This window comes from Macrobrachium rosenbergii, chromosome 13, assembly GCF_040412425.1.
Source record: "Macrobrachium rosenbergii isolate ZJJX-2024 chromosome 13, ASM4041242v1, whole genome shotgun sequence".
NCBI lineage: Eukaryota > Metazoa > Arthropoda > Malacostraca > Decapoda > Palaemonidae > Macrobrachium > Macrobrachium rosenbergii.
The window spans coordinates 25,041,256-25,061,255 of record NC_089753.1 but is presented as its reverse complement, the minus strand read 5'-3'; the positions used below and the strand labels follow the sequence as shown (position 1 = coordinate 25,061,255).

Genomic DNA, 20,000 nt, shown 5'->3' with positions numbered 1-20,000 from the left:
GTGAAATCCGAATGCTACTTATGGGAGTTCTTTTCGTAAAAAGGTCACAAAGCCATTTTGGTCATCATTTGAAAAAAAAAAACTTCACTTAGCTTGTAAGATGCGTATTGTAAAATGTACAAAATATGGAACCATGATTTAACCTTTTGGCAAAAGGTACATAATAACAAGTAAAAAATGCTCCGAAGTTTCTTCAAGTTTTCTGTACAGCGTATAGGTAATTTTGTGTGAAACTCTCAGTCACGGGCCATTAAATCTTAGCCGTGGCCCATGAAATCATCAGCCACGGACCGGTGGTGGCCTGTGTTGGTGCATATACAGGTGCCAGACTTAAGATTATGGCTAACTTTAACCTCAAATAAAATAAAAACGACTGAGGCTAGAGGGCTGCAATTTGGTATGTTTGGTGATTGGAGGGTGGACGATGAACATACCAATTTGCAGCCCTCTAGCCTCAGTAGTTTTTAAATATCTGAGGGCGCACAGACACGCAAACAGCCATCTCAACAGTTTCCTTATACAGAAAACTAAAAAGGTAAGTGTTTACTGATGGAAATACTGACGGAATATTTAACATGTATGAGTCATGATGATCTGCATTTGCAAGAGTTGTGATGACAGGGTAAGCGAACCCTCTCACACAGGCATGCATCCAGACGATTAAAAAACTCGTAACAATGTAATAATTTTCCATTTCACAAAAAAAAAGGTTGTCTCAGAGAGAGAGAGAGAGAGAGAGAGAGAGAGAGAGAGAGAGAGAGAGAGAGAGAGAGAGAGAGAGAGAGGGAAGAAATCAATCAAAATTAAAGCGGACTCCGGGAAATAAGTAGGAAGAAGAAAAGATAAGAGAGAGAGAGAGAGAGAGAGAGAGAGAGAGAGAGAGAGAGAGAGAGAGAGAGAGAGAGAGAGAGAGAGAGGAAATCAATCAAAATTAAAGCGGACTCCTGGAAATAAGTAGGAAGAAGATACTTTCACGAGAGAGAGAGAGAGAGAGAGAGAGAGAGAGAGAGAGAGAGAGAGAGAGAGAGAGAGAGAGAGAGGAGAGAAATCAATCAAAATTAAAGCGGACTCCTGGAAATAAGTAGGAAGATAATTTTTGAGAGAGAGAGAGAGAGAAAGACCTTACAAGTTCGGGAGAGCGCCTTTGATGAGAGAGTTGCTAACGCAGATTTTGCATCTTCCAGTCTTGGATGGTCTGGGATGCATCTTAGATTTGTCGAGAGAGAGAGAGAGAGAGAGAGAGAGAGAGAGGATATCAATCAAAGTTAAAGCGGACTCCTGGAAATAAGTAGGAAGAAGATACTTTCGCGAGAGAGAGAGAGAGAGAGAGAGAGAGAGAGAGAGAGAGAGAGAGAGAGAGAGAGAGAGAGAGAGAGAGAGAGAGAGAGAGAAGGAAATCAATCAAAATTAAAGCGGACTCAGGGAAATAAGTAGAAGAAGATAATTTTGAGAGAGAGAGAGAGAGAGAGAGAGAGAGAGAGAGAGAGAGAGAGAGAGAGAGAGAGAGAGAGAGAGAGAGAGAGAGAGGATATCAATCAAAGTTAAAGCGGACTCCTGGAAATAAGTAGGAAGAAGATACTTTTGATGAGAGAGAGAGAGAGAGAGAGAGAGAGAGAGAGAGAGAGAGAGAGAGAGAGAGAGAGAGAGAGAGAGAGAGAGATTCAGCAAAAGAACCAAAACACGGACGAGCAAGTCCGAGAGAGGAGGGTCGGCGATGGGAGGGGAGGGGGGGGAGGTGCTAGTCATCTGACGAATTACAGACATTTCCCAAAGGGTCTATTGTGAAGTTCTCTCGATCCCTCAACCTCAGTCACGATCGATGGAGGACTACCAGGCTACAAGAAGGATCCTCATCGACACGTCCTAAGTATCCCGAAAGTCACCTTCCAACGCTGCTCTTTCTCTAGTTCAAAAATATATCTCCTTCTACGCGCTATAGTAGCCTGACTCCATATTCCAGTCAAATATTTAGGCTATATACCTGGATAATTGCATCTCATATACATACATATGTTATATATATATATATATATATATATATATATATATATATATATATATTATATATATATATATATATATATATATATATATATATATATATATATATATATATATATATATATATATTTATATGTATATACTATATATATAAACTGAATGCGTGCTCAGGAATAACTCCACGTTAATAAGCGACAAAACTTTCGCTGGATATATTTCGCCAAAAGCCTTAGGGCCAATCGTGTTTACATGCTGCCTCGTGAGATATAAATCTTTCTGTTCCTTTAATTTACAGAGGAAAACATTAACGCCCCCAATTTGATTACGAAATCGCAGGAGGCATGCTTTCGAAATGGAAAGTCAGTGTGACCTCCAACTACGGTTTAAAACAGTTTCTTTCTCCCGAGAGAGAGAGAGAGAGAGAGAGAGAGAGAGAGAGAGAGAGAGAGAGAGAGAGAGAGAGAGAGAGAGAGGTCTGTACTGAAAAGAAAATGACATCCATTTGTCAGGGCTGTTGTATAGGTCATGTGACAAGAGGCGCAAACACAATGACGAAGGCGTGGACGACAGCTCGCTCACTCTTCTCTCTCTCTCTCTAAGCTACAAGTGTATGCAACTTAGCCGTGCGCTGTCTCCCCACACACGAATCGGACCAAACCCACTCGCTGACTACTGGTCCCGTGACTTCCTACACTAACACACCTCTCTCTCTCTCTCTCTCTCTCTCTCTCTCTCTCTCTCTCTCTCAATTTTTCTTACTTTCTATTCCTTTCTTAGGAGAATTCCTTTTGTCTCTAGGTTCCACAGAGGCGTTTTAGAATAATCCTATTCTCTCTCTCTCTTCATCCATCCGTGATCTTGTTTACATCCCTATCTCCCTTCACCTCCCCAACCCATAAAAACTCCCTATGAGGGGCAGCCAGAGAGAGAGAGAGAGAGAGAGAGAGAGAGAGAGAGAGAGAGAGAGAGAGAGAGAGAGCCACATAAGCGCAGGCAACAGAAACGCAGCAGGTAACCAATGCATTCTCCCCTTTCCCAGTCCAAGCTCCTACGGAGACGCCTCTTCACGCCAGCATCAGCGGCCGCCTTGCCACCGGAGAGAGAGAGAGAGAGAGAGAGAGAGAGAGAGAGAGAGAGAGAGAGAGAGAGAGAGAGAGAGAGAGAGAGTGTTTCACAAATGTGAAGAACATGTGTTTGGGAGGTGATGGGGGACGTTTAGCCTTGGTAAGGAAAGTGATTTATGTTTTAGTTTTGTTTTGTTTATGTGTGTGTGTGTGTGTAAACAGAAAGGACACAAAAGTCCAGTACACACAAACTTCCTTGGAATTTTAAAAAGATTTACAACTCGCCTTATAAAATGTTGTTGAAATTTATTCAAATGGGACACAAACTGGGAGGAAAAAATACACTGTCGAAAAAAACCAGAGCAAAACAACCTGCCACACACGTCTGCGAGTCAAGTCAAACATGTCGTTGTTTCTTTCTTTTCACTGTTCAAGAAAAAAACATACAAAAAATAACTTTTTTAAGCCTATATATATATGACGTGAGCTGTAGAGCGTTGCCCTTTGCATCGCAAAGTAGTTTGAAGCACACAGACACTTCAGCTGTCACTTTCATCCTGACATACACATCGGAAACAAAACTATAAATCTACAACAAAATTGGATCATCTCCAAATCTGTTTCCGCAATCATTTAACGCAGTTCAACAGCGCGAACTTTTCCCAATCAATTCCGATCTTCAAGTAAACCAGAAAAAGCGCCTGTACCAGGGCACTGAAGGCAAAACCTGGCACACTCACGCACTCAAGCACAAACACTACACAGGCACAGTGCCACCCTCAAGGGAACTGAAAAAAAAATAGAGTAAACTTCGCCAAGATCTCGTGAGTGTGATGGCACCACCCACACATCTGTGCGCTTTATGCCACAGATGTCACTCGAGGGTTAATCTAGTGGGGAAATGCAAAAACATGACCCATTGACGAGTCTCTCTCTCTCTCTCTCTCAGCTTGAAGATGTGTAAGTGGGAAACCCACCTCCTTTAGGTTCAAGGAGCACACATACACAGACACACGCACGCACACACACGCACACACACACACAAACACAGAGAGAGAGAGGGAAATAAATTGTAAATACTATTCACCGGGGTACGAAGCTTCTGAATATCTTGGAAGAACCTTTCCCCCCTGTAGACAAGAAAGAGAGAGAGAGAGAGAGAGAGAGAGAGAGAGAGAGAGAGAGAGAGAGAGAGAGAGAGAGAGAGAGAGAGAGAGAAATTGTAAATGCTATTCATCGGGGTACGAAGCTACTGAATATCTTGGAAGAATCTTTCCCCTCTGTAGACAGGAAAAAAAGAGAGAGAGAGAGAGAGAGAGAGAGAGAGAGAGAGAGAGAGAGAGAGAGAGAGAGAGAGAGAGAGTATATCTTAATTTAACCAGACTACTGAGCTGGTTAACAGCTCTCCTAGAGAAGGCTGGCCCGAAGGATTAGATTTATTTTACGTGGCTAAGAACCAGCTGGTTACCTAGCAACGGGACCTACAGCTTATTGTGGAATCCGAACCACATTATGACGAGGAATGAATTTCTATCACCAGAAATAAATTTCTCTAGTTCTTCATTGGCCGCTCGGAGAGTCGAACGCTGGGCCAACACCGTGCTAGCCGAAAGCTCTACTCACCCTTCCAATGAAGAACTAGAGAGAGAGAGAGAGACTGTTGCAATCGTCTGGTATCCTCAGAATTCCCTCAGTCAACCTGATGATGCTGGATCACGTAGCACCCACGTAACTGTCGCCAATTGGCACTTTTTTTTGTACACTTGCACTTTTTGTACACTTGACACTTGGCACTTTTTTGTACATTTGACATTTAGAAGGAGGAAGAACCCACGTTTCTGTCTCTGCCTCGTGGAAGATCGAAAGATACTTTGGAAAACTGAAATATATTTATTCTTCGAGGGTCAACAAACATCAAAATTCCCGTTAACACAGGATGAGAGAGAGAGAGAGAGAGAGAGAGAGAGAGAGAGAGAGAGAGAGAGAGAGAGAGAGAGAGAGAGAGAGAGAGAGAATTGTAAACGCTATTCACCTGGTATGCCGAAGCCTCTGATTATCTAAGAAGAATCTTTCCCTCATGGGGAGAGAGAGAGAGAGAGAGAGAGAGAGAGAGAGAGAGAGAAAATTGTAAATGCTATTCACCTGGAGAAGCCTCTGATTATCTAAGAAGAATCTTCCATCCTGAGAGAGAGAGAGAGAGAGAGAGAGAGAGAGAGAGAGAAAATTGTAAATGCTATTCACCAGGTACCCCGAAGCCTCTCATTATCTAAGAAGAATCTTCCCATCCTGGAGAGAGAGAGAGAGAGAGAGAGAGAGAGAGAGAGAGAGAGAGAGAGAGAGAGAGAGAGAGGGGGTCAGTCACTTGCAAGTCAGATTAAAGACACCCGACACATGACAAGTAGGGCAGTGAATACGAAGCAAGAAGAGCTATTAACTTGACATTAATTACCACTACTGCAACCTGCAAGCTTGTAGGTTAGCGCCAGAGCTCAAAGAATGGCCATTATAAATACAGTGCACTATTTCACACATACACACAAATATATTCATATATATATATATATATATATATATATATATATATATATATATATATATATATATATATATATATATATAAACACACAAACACATGTAGGCTATAACTGAATCACGAAAATATGGAACGTGATGAATATATAAATATATAAATACTGCTTTAAGTCGAAAGGCCTAGCACCGCTCCGTCGTTTCTCTTTCCTTAGTGGCATTGCCTATATTTTCACACACACACACACACACACACACACACATATATATATATATATATATATATATATATATATATATATATATATATATATATATATATATATATATATATATATATAAAGCACTTGCGTTTTTACCATAGGAAGCCTCATTTTCAGCAAGCCTTTCTAGGATGAAGCAGCCAGCCCACCCCTTCCCCCACTCGAACTGCACCCCAACTCAGGCGACTCACTACTACGTACGATATTCACTTGTTTCAGCCAACTACTGTACAAAAGAAACTGAACCGAGTATGCGCAAAGCGTATATACCTCTTATACGGTATCCCGATTACACTCTTGAGTATACGTAAGTTCCATCTGGTAAGCACCGCTATATAAGAATGTGAGAACATCGTCTCTCTCTCTCTCTGTCTGTCTCTCCCTAATTTCGTGAAAACTATGGCAAATTTTTCCGTCCTCTCGAACCACAATTCCCGTTATCTTCGCATATCTTATCAATGTGGTTTTACGTCACCTGTATAGATGGTATCTTTGTTATGTAGACTATGCCTAATCCCATACAAATCCTCTGTTACAGTACGTATAGGCCAATGGAAATGCTAAACGCAACCAGAACATAAGTACCTTTCAAAACATTGGTTCAGCACCTTCTTTCGCAATGCATAACTTACAACAGACAGCCTAGGCTACCTGAGTGTGATGAAGGACTCACGTGGAGAGAATAATATAGACGAAACATTATTATTATTATTATTATTGTCATTATAATTATTATTATTATTATTATTATTATTATTATTCAGAAGATGAACCCTATTCATACGGAACAAGGCCACCACCAAAGTAGCCATTAACTTGAAATTCAAGCTTCCAAAGGATGCTGTGGCGTTCATCAGAAAGAAATAACAGAAGGTAACAGGGAACAGAGAACGAAAAGATCACTTACCAAAAGAGATAAAAAATAAACGAACAAATCAACAAACAGATAAACATACAGCCTACGTAAATCACTGAAACACGAGGAGAATTGTTTTGGGGTAGAAATGCGCTGCACCTTCGCTAGAACTTCTGGGGTCCCAGCCACACGAGATGAAAAGTGGAACTGAAAGCGAAGAAGATAGAAGATCAGACGAAAGGTGACCACTCTGAGAGAGAAATGAAGAAGCAGTGAAGACGTTAAACAGAGGAATAGGATCGGACACGAGAAGGGGCTGCAGCAAGGGACGAGATATTTGCGCTGGGAAAGATATGGATGGTTCACGGGACCTCTCTCTCTCTCTCTCTCTCTCTCTCTCTCTCTCTCTCTCTCTCTCTCTCTCTCTCTATATATATATATATATATATATATATATATATATATATATATATATATATATATATATATATATATATTATATATATATATATACTACACATTACCACAGGTGAAAAATAAGAGACGGGGTGTAGGTCCTGACCGGTTTCGACTTTATTTCCAAGCCGTTGACGAAGGACTGATAAATGATTTCCAAGCCATTGACGAAAGACTGGTAGATGAATCACGTACAAAAGGGATAATAATCATGTATATATATACAAACAGGTAAAGTGAAATATTTTTTCTTAATCCAATAAATCTAATCTACAGAACTGGTTCAATAAATCTCACTGATCACCCAGAACAAATTCTTGTTCTAGAGAGAAGCCCTTTTGCACAGAGGAAATCTGACACGAAGCACCTGAAGAAACCCTGTCCCCTAAATCTTCCTCGCAGGTGAACTGATTTGAATGGAACCGAATATTGAAATTTTGGCCGAAAGCCAAGCGCTGGGACCCACGAGGTCATTCAGCGCTGAAAATGATTTCGAAAGAATTATAAGGAGAGGGTGGAAAGTCAGATGAAGGAAAGAGAATATGAACGGAGGTACAGTAAAAGGAATGAAAGGGGATGTAGCTAGTGGCCTAAGGGACGCTGGAAAGAAGCTTAAGTAATGCCTACAGTGCACAGAGTGAGGTGCACTGACGGCACTAATCCCCTAAGGATTCCTCGCAGGTGAGGAGAGACAAAATTTTTAAAAATGCGCCCAGGCTTCTTCGGCGCAAACGAGTTTTCTGTACAGACGCTACAGCGTAGAATCAAGGCAACTAAAAATAATCTATCTTTTGACGGTCTCGGTATAATGCTGTATGAGCCGTGGCCCATGAAATTTTAACCACGGCCCGGTGGTGGCTATCCTATAGCGTTGCCAGAAGCACGATCATGTCTAACTTTAACCTTAAATAAAAAAAAACTACTGAGGAGGCTAGAGGGCTGCAATTTGGTACGTTTGATGATTGGAGGGGGGATGATCAACACACCAATTTGCAACCCTCTAGCCTCAGTAGTTCTTAAGATCTGAGGGCGGACAGAAAAAGTGCGGACGGACAGACAAAGCCGGCACAATAGTTTTCTTGACAGAAAACTAAAAGGGCTCCACTGCAGTGGTCTTCGTACACTCACTTGATTTTCATTTACAAGAAAAGACTACAACATGAAAAACTGAAGTACAAAGTTCAGTCTAAAAGAAGAGGCAGTTCTCTTGACTACCATATTCCCTGCCACGACCAAGCTGTGATCAACATCAAGCTATACCACGTGACACTCTCGTCCCCTCTTCTCAGAGAGAGAGAGAGAGAGAGAGAGAGAGAGAGAGAGAGAGAGAGAGAGAGAGAATCGCAACTAAATTCAATTTAGTTCTTAATCTTTTCTTTCACCTCTCCACTGATTTCACTGGAGCCCCAAAATTATTCATTATATCTGGACGACAAGCAACGTAAAATCAAAATGGAATATAAATTAAATGGAATATAAAATTTAGGCCACAGGCCAAGGGCTGCGACCTATGATGAGGTCATTCAGCGCTGAAAGGGAAACTGAGTATAAAGGTTTGAAAGGTGTAACGGGAAGAAAACCTTTCAGCCGCACTCTGAAACAATTCTTAGGAGAGGGCGGAAAGAAAGACGGAAGAAAGAGAATAGGAACGGAGGTACAGTCAAAGGAATGAAAGGGATTGCAGCTAGGGGCTGAGGGGGAGCGCTGCAAAGAACTTTCAATGATGCCTGCAGTGCACCGCGTGAGTACTGACTGATGGTTCTACTTCCCCCCAAAAGGAAGTAAATAAAAAAAAAACACACACATGCAACTAGAACTGATGAAAGTTTTGAACCTTCCAAAAAAAAAAAAAATTCCCTTACCACCTGAGAAAAACCGACAAACGTAACTCGAAAACCCAAAGAGGAAAACCATTCGCCCATTTCCCTTCCTTTATCCCAAAAGAGATCTCGACCGAACACAGCGCGAAGGCTCTCATGGGATAGGCTAAGTATGGCTTCATAAAACATTCAGAACTGTTCTGAGCCGGAAGTTCCGCCCGGTCTAAGAGTAGCATTTGCTGCTGGTTTGGTTTCAAGGAGGGAATGAGTGTAAAATCTATTCATCTTAGAGAGAGAGAGAGAGAGAGAGAGAGAGAGAGAGAGAGAGAGAGAGAGAGAGAGAGAGAGAGAGAATGTTTAATTGTTCTATCGGGGATTTAATAGAGAGAGAGAGAGAGAGAGAGAGAGAGAGAGAGAGAGAGAGAGAGAGAGAGAGAGAGAGAGAATGTTTAATTGTTCTACTCAGGCGGGGGATTTAATAAGAGAGTGAGAGATTGCTTTTTAAAGGATTTATCCCATCCCCTCTAATACGAGAGAGAGAGAGAGAGAGAGAGAGAGAGAGAGAGAGAGAGAGAGAGAGAGAGAGAGAGAGAGAGAGAGAGAGAGAGAATGTTTAATTGTTCTACTCAGGCAGGGGATTTAATACGAGAGAGAGAGAGAGAGAGAGAGAGAGAGAGAGAGAGAGAGAGAGAGAGAGAGAGAGAGAGAGAGAGAGAGAGAATGTTTAATTGTTCTACTCAGGCGGGGGATTTAATAAGAGAGAGAGTGAGAGATTGCTTTTAAAGGATTTATCCCATCCCTCTAATACGAGAGAGAGAGAGAGAGAGAGAGAGAGAGAGAGAGAGAGAGAGAGAGAGAGAGAGAGAGAGAGAATGTTTAATTGTTCTACTCAGGCAGGGATTTAATACGAGAGAGAGAGAGAGAGAGAGAGAGAGAGAGAGAGAGAGAGAGAGAGAGAGAGAGAGAGAGAGAGAGAGAGAGAGAATGTTTAATTGTTCTACTCAGGCAGGGATTTAATACGAGAGAGAGAGAGAGAGAGAGAGAGAGAGAGAGAGAGAGAGAGAGAGAGAGAGAGAGAGAGAGAGAGAATGTTTAATTGTTCTACTCAGGCAGGGATTTAATACAGAGAGAGAGAGAGAGAGAGAGAGAGAGAGAGAGAGAGAGAGAGAGAGAGAGAGTGCTTCTTAAAGGATTTATCACATCCCCTCTAATATGAGAGAGAGAGAGAGAGAGAGAGAGAGAGAGAGAGAGAGAGAGAGAGAGATTATCACCGTGACACATGACGATAGAAAAAAAAAAACTCTCATTATTTGCAAGTAATTTGTAATTAGCCACCGTCGATTTATGCCACCCCACGGCCGTAAATCTGACGTTAAGACTTCATAATGCGTTGAACGTGTGTCCTTGGCCGGCAATATGGAAAATGAAAAGATGTTACAATGGGTTCTCATCCCATTGTTTACAGGCGAGATTGTATTCCGAACGATGATCTAGACGTGTTGGTGAACAGGGCGATGCGTGGATGATCATAAACGGGATTTTGTTTCGAGCATGTCTCGGAAAAATCTAAAATGGAACATTGACACAAAAGAGAGAGAGAGAGAGAGAGAGAGAGAGAGAGAGAGAGAGAGAGAGAGAGAGAGAGAGAGAGAGAGTAATAGTAACCTAATCAAACCACTGAACAATCTTCCCTTACAATCACCAGGACGCCAGTTCATCTGTGCACACACAACATACACATGATTTCTCGCACACTTCAAAGTAATAAAATAACGGCTACCTTCTGAATATTCGTTATCCACCTACAAACACAAACTCAGAAGAACTGTCAGTCTTACAATTTAATCATGTCACTAAAACAACATCCATGTAATAATTTGATGTTTTAATTATTCAATTTATGTTTTTCTAATAACTATTCTCTTCTTTCTGTAAGTCTTTATTACTCTCTGTCACTTCTTTCAAAATTAACACCGTATTCTTCGGAAGCTTGAACTTCAAGTCAGTGGCCCCTTTGGTGGGCTTGTTCCATATGAATAGGGTTCATCTAATGAATAATAATAATAATAATAATAATAATAATAATAATAATAATAATAATAATAATAATAATAATAATAAAAACTAGCAACCCTTGGACACCTACCAATTATGATCAAGTCAGTGGCCCCTAAAGGATCGCTCCAAATAAACAGGGGGTTCACCTGAATAATAATAATAATAATAATAATAATAATAATAATAATAATAATAACTAACGCTAGCAATCCTTGAAAATCCACAAATTATGATCAATGCAAATGGTGAGGCGTCTCCACACTACCAACGTACACAAATACACATACTGCACCAACGCTGAAAGACCACTCCCAAATTCTCGAAGATCATATCAGAATTTCCAGAAAGACCTCATCCTGAAGACTTCTCTCCAAAACACAGAAGATGACGACAGTCCGGCCTGGTGCTGTGGCTCAATCCTACTACGACAACTCCGGCACTTTTGAGGGTACAACTTTGGAGGGTTACAAATGAGCCCATCCGTAATATCTATCTGTACGTACCACCGCGCCCCTCTGATAAGTAGTACACTCGACCCCGAGTGAGCCACAGGGAACGGCGCTAACGGAATTCTGAAGAGTAGACTCCATACAACTCAGTGGGAATTTCACGTAACACACGTATTCTACTTGAGCGGGCGTATGGTGTTGGGAGTCAATTTGACTTCTTAAGTTTGTTTGAATGCTGTTCATTCAGGATAATAAAAATGTGCATTTTTCAAAATTTAAATAATAAAATTAACTAAGAGAGAGAGAGAGAGAGAGAGAGAGAGAGAGAGAGAGAGAGAGAGAGAGAGAGAGAGAGAGAGAATCAATCAAAATTAAGACAGACTCCTGAAGTATGTAGGAAATAGATACTTTGTTTGTTTGTTTGTTTGTTTGTGTGTGTGTGTGAGAGAGAGAGAGAGAGAGAGAGAGAGAGAGAGAGAGAGAGAGAGAGAGAGAGAGAGAGTCTGTAACATCGACTTACAAAATATAATTATACAATTCAATACGTTGAACACATACGCCTATATGTGTCTGCACGTGCGTTTGTGTAGACATGAATAACTTAAGACCAAAAGCTTCAACTATGGAATAGGAAGTAAAATGAAGTCAAAGCCAATTGAGAGAGTGCATTTTCTAGCACCCTTCCCAATTCTAGCTATCACCCAAGTGGGCTGCTATCCGTTTTCACGACCGAAAGCAACCAATGACTAATCATCTTATTTTGCCGAGATCTGGAGTCTCTCCAAATGGTCGTCAATGGTCGTATAAATGTTCCTTTCGATAATGCTGCCCTTCAAAGCGCCATCCCCCCCCCCCTCTCTCTCTCTCTTTCTGTGTGTGTGTGTGTGTGTGTTCGACGGTGCCGCGTGGGTGGGTGGGTGTTTATATGGTCTGTCTGTCTCTCGCTTTATGTTCCTTTTAATAATGTTGCCCTTCAAAGCATTCTCTCTCTCTCTCTCTCTCTCTCTCTCTCTCTCTGTGTGTGTGTGTGTGTGTGTGTGTTCACGCATGGTCGAGTGGGCGGGTGGGTGGGTGGGTGTTTATAAAGTCTCTCTCTCTCTCTCTCTCTCTCTCTCTAGTTCAGTTAATGACTGTTAATAAAGAATTTCCCTTCCTTCCAATGCAATGCCCAAGGCTTATCCCCAATCACACGGAATTATTAACCGGAATATTTAAACGGCAAACTGAAATAGCAGGAGAACCTTTTAATCACAGTCGCCTCCCTCAGGAACCAAACTTGAGCCCACATCTTCTATTCCTGACATTTAGCAACTCTATTATGCATGTGGGCGTCTGGAGGAAGTCGAAGAGGGGAGGGGGAGGGAGGGGTAGGGGGAGAGGGGCGGTTAAAATGCCAAATTTTGACATTACCATCCAAAAAACACTCAAGTTGGGAGAAAGGCAGGAGGAGGAGGAGGAGGAGGAGGAGGAGGAGGAGGAGGAGGAGGAGGAGGAGGAGGAGGAGGAGGAGGATTCCACTTGTCCACGCCCCTCCATTTATTATAGTGGTATTTCAAGAATTCATAAAAAATAGTCACAATTAACGTCTGTTTTATTATTTTCTCTCCCACTACCGGCTGCGATCCACAACAGTCGACCTAACGAGATGACTGCCTACCTATTTCATTGCTTACATCAACAAACATATAGCGGCACTATATTATTTTTCAAAGAACCACGCCCATACCGTTCCAACCTCGTCTGGTTGGGAATCAATGTCAGTAGAGAGAGAGAGAGAGAGAGAGAGAGAGAGAATATTCATTTCCGTATCTTCCCTCGGGCCTCTCAAACAATGTGCTGAGTTCAATGTTAACTCAATCCAGGGCAAGATTTTTATTTAAGGTAAGAAAGCCTCACAGTACATTTTTAGCGTTAAATTCTTCTTCCGACGAGTTTAGCATTGCACATTTCCCTCGGGTCTAGCGCGTAAAATTTATAATTTTCTATAACTTTACCACACAGACAGGAGGACAGACATACTTGGGTCCAACCAGACAAACAGATTAAAAGATTTAATTATTTTATTCCCCCCCAGGATGATAAAGCAGGGAATACGATCAAAATAAATTAAGGAAAGAAAATTGAACGTATCAAATACACGATCTTACCGTTGTTACTATTTTAACCTCATTTCCTTCGTTTTGTTCAGTTTTGTTTTCATTTCCACACCGATCCTTTGTTATCGTCAAGCGCTTCTGACGACCAGAACAAAAAAATTCGAAAAATATCTTCCGGAGAGAGTGACGGTGTTTCAAGGAACACGCGAGCGAAGAAGCACCATTATCACACAGGACGGAAGGACAAGTCTTAAAAATTCAAGAAGAAACTGCCGTCTCTATTTAGTGCCGTCAGTGCACCTCATGCGGTGTACTGTAGGCATTACTAAAGGTTCTTTGCAGCGTCCCTTCGGCCCCTCGCTGCAACCTCTTTCATTACTCTTACTGTACCTCCATTCATATTATCCTTCTTCCATCTCGTTATCCACCACCTCTAACAAATATTTTACAGTGCAGCTGCGAGGTTTTCCTCCCGTTACACCTTCAAACCTACCTACTCTCAATTTCCTTTCCAGCGCTGAATGACCTCACAGGTCCCGGTGCTTGGCCTTTGGCCTAAACACTACATTCAACTCAATTCTATTTAGCCTAAGAGCAATTATCAACCCGAGGAGAGTTCAAATTCACGGGACTCGAACAAACAAGGTAACTGCGACATATAACAGTCGTCAAGATCGTTGTTGTACTTTGTGCGGCGCACTGTAGATGGATTATAAGCTTTTACTTTCTACGTGTTCTTTTGTGGTTGCGTTCCGCCTAGCTATCCAACTTCTTTAACTCTTCCTTGTCCCATTTTCAGCCTTTCTTACGTCTAGAGATGTGACTTGGTGGTTTCGTTACGCTGCATTGCTAATATAATAATAATAATAATAATAACAAAGTCTTCAGGGAAAAAGGAATTCTACAATAAGCCGCTTTCTCGACGAAGTCCACAACGAAACTGATTCTCGTCCCCGACTGAAATTGCCGGAAGCAGCATCGAAACCAATTAGCATTAATGCCGGAGAGAGAGAGAGAGAGAGAGAGAGAGAGAGAGAGAGAGAGAGAGAGAGAGAGAGAGAGAGAAGCCTTCAGACAACAATCCCCTGGGTCGTATTTACGGACAGGTTCAGAATAGGTCAGTGGCCCAGAGGAACTTCCAATATTCGTAATGAACGTAAAGGGGGTCTTTTGAAGTGACCTTACTTCGACGACGCAAGAAGTCGTTTTCGTTTGTATTCCACTTTCTTCAAAAGCACGGGGCCGGAGGGCGGCCTTTGACCGCTGCGGTATTTACGGTCAAACAACTGAAGGTTTTGTGGATATCAAGTCATACCAATTATGTATATGTCTGAACTAAAATTTGATAGAGTAATACACTGAACTGGTTTATGAATCTCCTGTCTTTATTAAGTTAGTTTTTTTTTTAATAATCTGTGGAAAATGTCTTGATAAAGTCAGCCAAATTATAACTAAAGAGAGAGAGAGAGAGAGAGAGAGAGAGAGAGAGAGAGAGAGAGAGAGAGAGAGAGAGAGAGAGAGAGAGCTTTATTTTTAATGACCTAAATAGCCTAATGATGGAAGCACACAGAGCAATGAAAGATGGTACTAGGCCGCCGCCTAAGAGAGAGAGAGAGAGAGAGAGAGAGAGAGAGAGAGAGAGAGAGAGAGAGAGAGAGAGACCATAACCTCAGTATTTATTTTGGGATCCCTTTTCAAACGTTCCTAATAAACGGAAGAGCCGAATCCTGCCCCGCCCAAGACAGGCCACCCGCCACAACGCACAACGTCTGCTGAGATGGTTAAAACAGAAGTTCTGTATTTATTGATAAAGCTATAACTCGCCACCGACCTATTTAAGGGAAAATGACAAACGTGCGGTTTAAGAGGCAAATATATCAGGCATATTCAGATGGGACTACAAAAGGCTGTTTAGACTACGTTGGATATAGGCCTACGAAGTAAAAATAAATCTTACTGCCATCACACAAGAGACCTTGCATAATATCTGGTACTACAAATCACCGATACTGATATTTGCGAAGACTTTTCAAGGGAAGGAAAAAATCGAACGCTGGCGAACTGCGATGTATACAAACTTCGAAAGTACCGTCATAATGACTGCAATAATCAAACTGCCATTGGCAACATGGATCACAGGCTTGTCAAAACTAAAACTAAATCGAGTCTTAAAGGTTATACTCCCAAAACAAGCCACATGACCTTAAATATACACTTCGACTAAGAGAGAGAGAGAGAGAGAGAGAGAGAGAGAGAGAGAGACTCAATGCATTTATAATGAATACATTCTACCTCGGAGGTCTTTGACCAGATACAAACATAGCCAACTCCCGACCAGTTCCAATCGCCAACCCTCCCCTCCCCCCCCCACCAACAGTTAAACAAGCCCATGTCAAACTTCAATTAGAAAGGAGGGTAAATCTGGCTAAAGAACACTGGGCCTCAAGGCCTCTCTGTTGAGAGAGAGAGAGAGAGAGAGAGAGAGAGAGAGAGAGAGAGAGAGAGAGAGAGAAACACAAGCGAGTGTAATTTTACTTCATATAATCCAAGTTAACTGTACATTTAGCCAACCGTCTGGTAATAAAAAAGGTAAAATATAAAAAAAATTCAAACATGCACAGCACATAAATGTCATATACACGCATTTGTTCAGCCTACGGAAGAGCATTATATATACTGAAGGTGCCGGTAACCACAATGACAAAACGTAAGATTAGTGTCCCTGGAACAAAAACCAGAAGGCCATCAACCAAACATAGCAGCACGGACTCTTTCATTACTGGTGGCCCTAGTGTTAGCGCAAGACCAGACTCTGAGCAAGTAAATTGTGCTAATACTTATATTTTCCAGACTTACACCAACTAGGCCTACATGTATGGAGATAAATATTTGCTAGTTTATTTATAAATCAATTCTTATGACATTATAAAAGAACCTGGGGAGCTCCTTCCTCATCCACTACCAATGTCAGGAAACCGCACACTACACCACACACACAAAGATACATGTTAAATAGCGCTTATCGGTCCTTGATTCACGCACAAAGACAATCTTTGTGGGGGAACAATCCCTGTCATTGTATTCCCTCTAAACAATGGCAGCCTTGAAACGCATCATAGACGTATTGCTGTCTCCGAGGACGAAGATCCTTGAAGCGGACTTCATCTGGTGGCCACGGCAGGTGATAATAAAAAGTATGGCGTTATACATTCCTTGGGGATTCGTACACAAAATACTTCATCAACGACTTGGACAAGGCCTAAATGTCAAGGAATATATATAGCTTAGTTATCTTCCGTAGTAACGAGGCTTCTATTGTTAGTTAATGGCCACGATTGTCAAACTCCTGAGACGATTTCTTTTTTCGGGGATACCTCAAGGGAAGCGTAACGAACTTTTTTTTTTTTTTTTATTCATACGAGGACGTAAATTGTAGCGAGGGCAAATTCTAGGTTCTACTTATATGCAGAATGCAATAAAGTTAATTTCTATCAAGATTTATTACAGAACGGGTACCAAAACACAAACCATGAGGCAATCCACCATAGAGAGCCATATACATAGGCCTACTATCACACAATATTACCCCGGTATTTATCCACCTTTGTCAAAGTCTTGGTTAAACACATATTAAGTAAAGTAGACAGCCGCCCGAAGATATCGTTTATTAATATAATTTGTCGACCACACAATATAGAAATGGGTGTATATAATAAACCGAGGGGCTAGTACTATACACGGCGTCCCAAGGAGCTTCAGCCATGTTTAGTACTAGCACCTCGGAGTAGGTGGATACATACCGGGTTTAATACCTCATCATACACCATACGATGTCACAGTCAACTGAAAAACCGGCAAAAAATACTGAGCAAACTGCAGACGAAGAGCTTAAAAGTTGTATACAAACCACCTGACGAGTTTACCACCAACAATCTCAACACTAAATTTCCAGGGGTGCGGGTCTATCATTATCTCCGCAGAGCACACCTGCTGCAGCACACAGGCGAGAACGATAACTTGCCTAGTGCCACATTCTAAAAAAAACTTAAATAAATAAAAAATAACAACGGAACTCCAGTATGTCAGCAGACACCAACCATGAAATACATACCGTTCCTACTTCAACACGACGTAAGCTACCTTTCAACGCAATTGTTTTCTAAGTAATTTCACGTTCACAATCTATTTTACTTTATTTTACAGTGTGCAACGTGCAAAACAGCAGAATTAACCGATATGCCGCAAGCACTACACATACAGTACATCTCCTGTTGGTCGAACGGAAAATTTTGGCGTACGCCGTAACTTCAATGTACTTTAAAATAAAATATTAGGAATATGAACCCTTCCTCTGAGAGAGAGAGAGAGAGAGAGAGAGAGAGAGAGAGAGAGAGAGAGAGAGAGAGAGAGAGAGAGAGAGAGAGTCCTATAACATTTCCGAAGCTTCAGAAGACTCATTCGAATTCATGGCATGGCATCCAATGTGGGAAAGAGGGCGGGGGAATATGAGAGAGGAGAGGGGAGGGGTGTTAGTCAAGATTACGGGGAGGGGGGAGGAGGTCCTAAAAAAAAAAAAAAAAATAGTCCATAATAGCATTCCAGACACCCTCGCCATCGTTTAATATTGACAGGGATTGCGGTGCAGTTGATGGGAGGAAAACAAAAATTTCACATCAGTCTAGCCTACGGCCCTGAAAAAGTATATATATATATATATATATATATATATATATATATATATATATATATATATATATATATATATATATATATATATATATATATATATATATATAATGATTGAAAATCACAGTAAATGCACGTGACTTAGTACACAAGTTGAGTAATAACAAACAAACAAAACACACACACATATATATATATATGTCTGTGTTTGTTTGTTTGTGGTACTCACTTATATACTGAAGTCACGTGCATTTACTGTGAGTTTTAAGCATTATACACACACACACGCAAATATATGTGTGTGTGTGTAAAACAAATGCAGGCAGGTGACCCACTGTGGACCGTCGTATCACCTGCGACACAGTTCCTGTGTGTAAAAATGGATGACAGCTCCAGAATTACTTTCTAAGTGACAACATGCCCGACTGTGGCTGTAGCAGCTAACAGTGGCAGCAGCCATGAGCCACCTGCAGCAGCAAAGAGGCAGGCAGGGAGGCAGCCCTGCCTCCTGCCACTACCATGCGCCAGTATTGTTTACAAAGCCATTTAACGGTACCAACCAACATGAAGGGGGGAACTTTCATTTTTCGATAGGCCTAATTTGGAAATATAAAAATAAATTAAAATACATTCAGACACCTTCCGAACTTAGTTTCTTTCCTTCTGAAGAAATTTTTGATCGAATGTTACCAAAGGCACCGCCTATCCCAAAATAAACTAAATGAATAGACCCGGATTTGTTTCCATAACGGGGCTAATTAACAGGCTTCGCCTCTACATCATAGGCCTATTAATATCCTCTTGCCTTCGCTGTCATAGGCCTACGAGGCCTACGTGACAGTAATCAAATGACGCAGGAAAATGACATAACACAAATAACGTTCCTGAAATTGTACTGTCATTGTTGAATTGTGACTTTTGTTTTTGGCAATTTGGCCCTAAAGGTAAAATGCAGGTTCACCTGCCTTGACACGCGAAGTAAAACAAGTACTGACGTCAGTCTGGCGTTGCCACGGATTTATAATGAATTAATAGGCCTATACTGCCTGTGCTGACACATCATGTGTGAGAGAGAGAGAGAGAGAGAGAGAGAGAGAGAGAGAGAGAGAGAGAGAGAGAGAGCGTTTCATCTTCTGAATAACAACAACAATTTGGTTTAGCATAAACACGTATCAAGGCATGTGTGTGTGTGTCATCAGAAAAGAGAGAGAGAGAGAGAGAGAGAGAGAGAGAGAGAGAGAGAGAGAGAGAGAGAGAGAGAGCCACCAACATCACCATCACAACTTACTGGTTGATGTGAGAAAACTTGGACGTCCCCGAACTACCATTGCTGGAGGTGGTAGTCGCTCCTGCTGCAGAAGGTCTGAAGTAACTCATTGATCAACGAACTACGACGTCCTGCCTCTCGATCCTCTCCGTCAACGCTATCTTTCCCGAACAGGTGTCGCAACAACAACAACAACAACAAAACAAAGAACAACGACGACAGCAGGACACACAATAATCACTCGCCTCTGCGACAGAGAACGAATCCGCGCGGTCGTTCCTTCAGCACTCCCAGCACAGCACTGACTGACTGACTGGGAGGACGGGGTGATTCCTCCTCCTTTTTCTGCTCTCTCTCTCTCTCTCTCTCTCTCTCTCTCTCTCTCTTCCTCACTGTTCCTCCGTCCTTCCTCCCCTTCCCCCTCCTCCCCCTCCCAAACACCAACAACGTGCCAC

General features: G+C 41.7%; 1 protein-coding gene across 7 annotated transcripts in view; it reads right to left on the bottom strand.

Annotated features, from left to right (window-relative positions):
- LOC136845048 (phosphatidylcholine:ceramide cholinephosphotransferase 1-like) overlaps positions 1 to 20,000 on the bottom strand; it is a 274,371-nt gene that overhangs the window by 31,733 nt on the left and 222,638 nt on the right. The window contains exon 1 of one of the 7 annotated variants that reach the window (XM_067114789.1): positions 19,567 to 19,868. The exons of 5 other annotated variants lie outside the window; for them this stretch is intronic. In XM_067114789.1, coding sequence (XP_066970890.1) covers positions 19,567 to 19,655 — 89 coding nt within the window. In that variant the 5' untranslated portion in view covers positions 19,656 to 19,868. Of the gene's footprint in view, positions 1 to 11,334; positions 11,492 to 19,566; positions 19,869 to 20,000 lie in introns of those variants that run through there. One more of the 7 variants, XM_067114795.1, reaches the window with a different exon arrangement.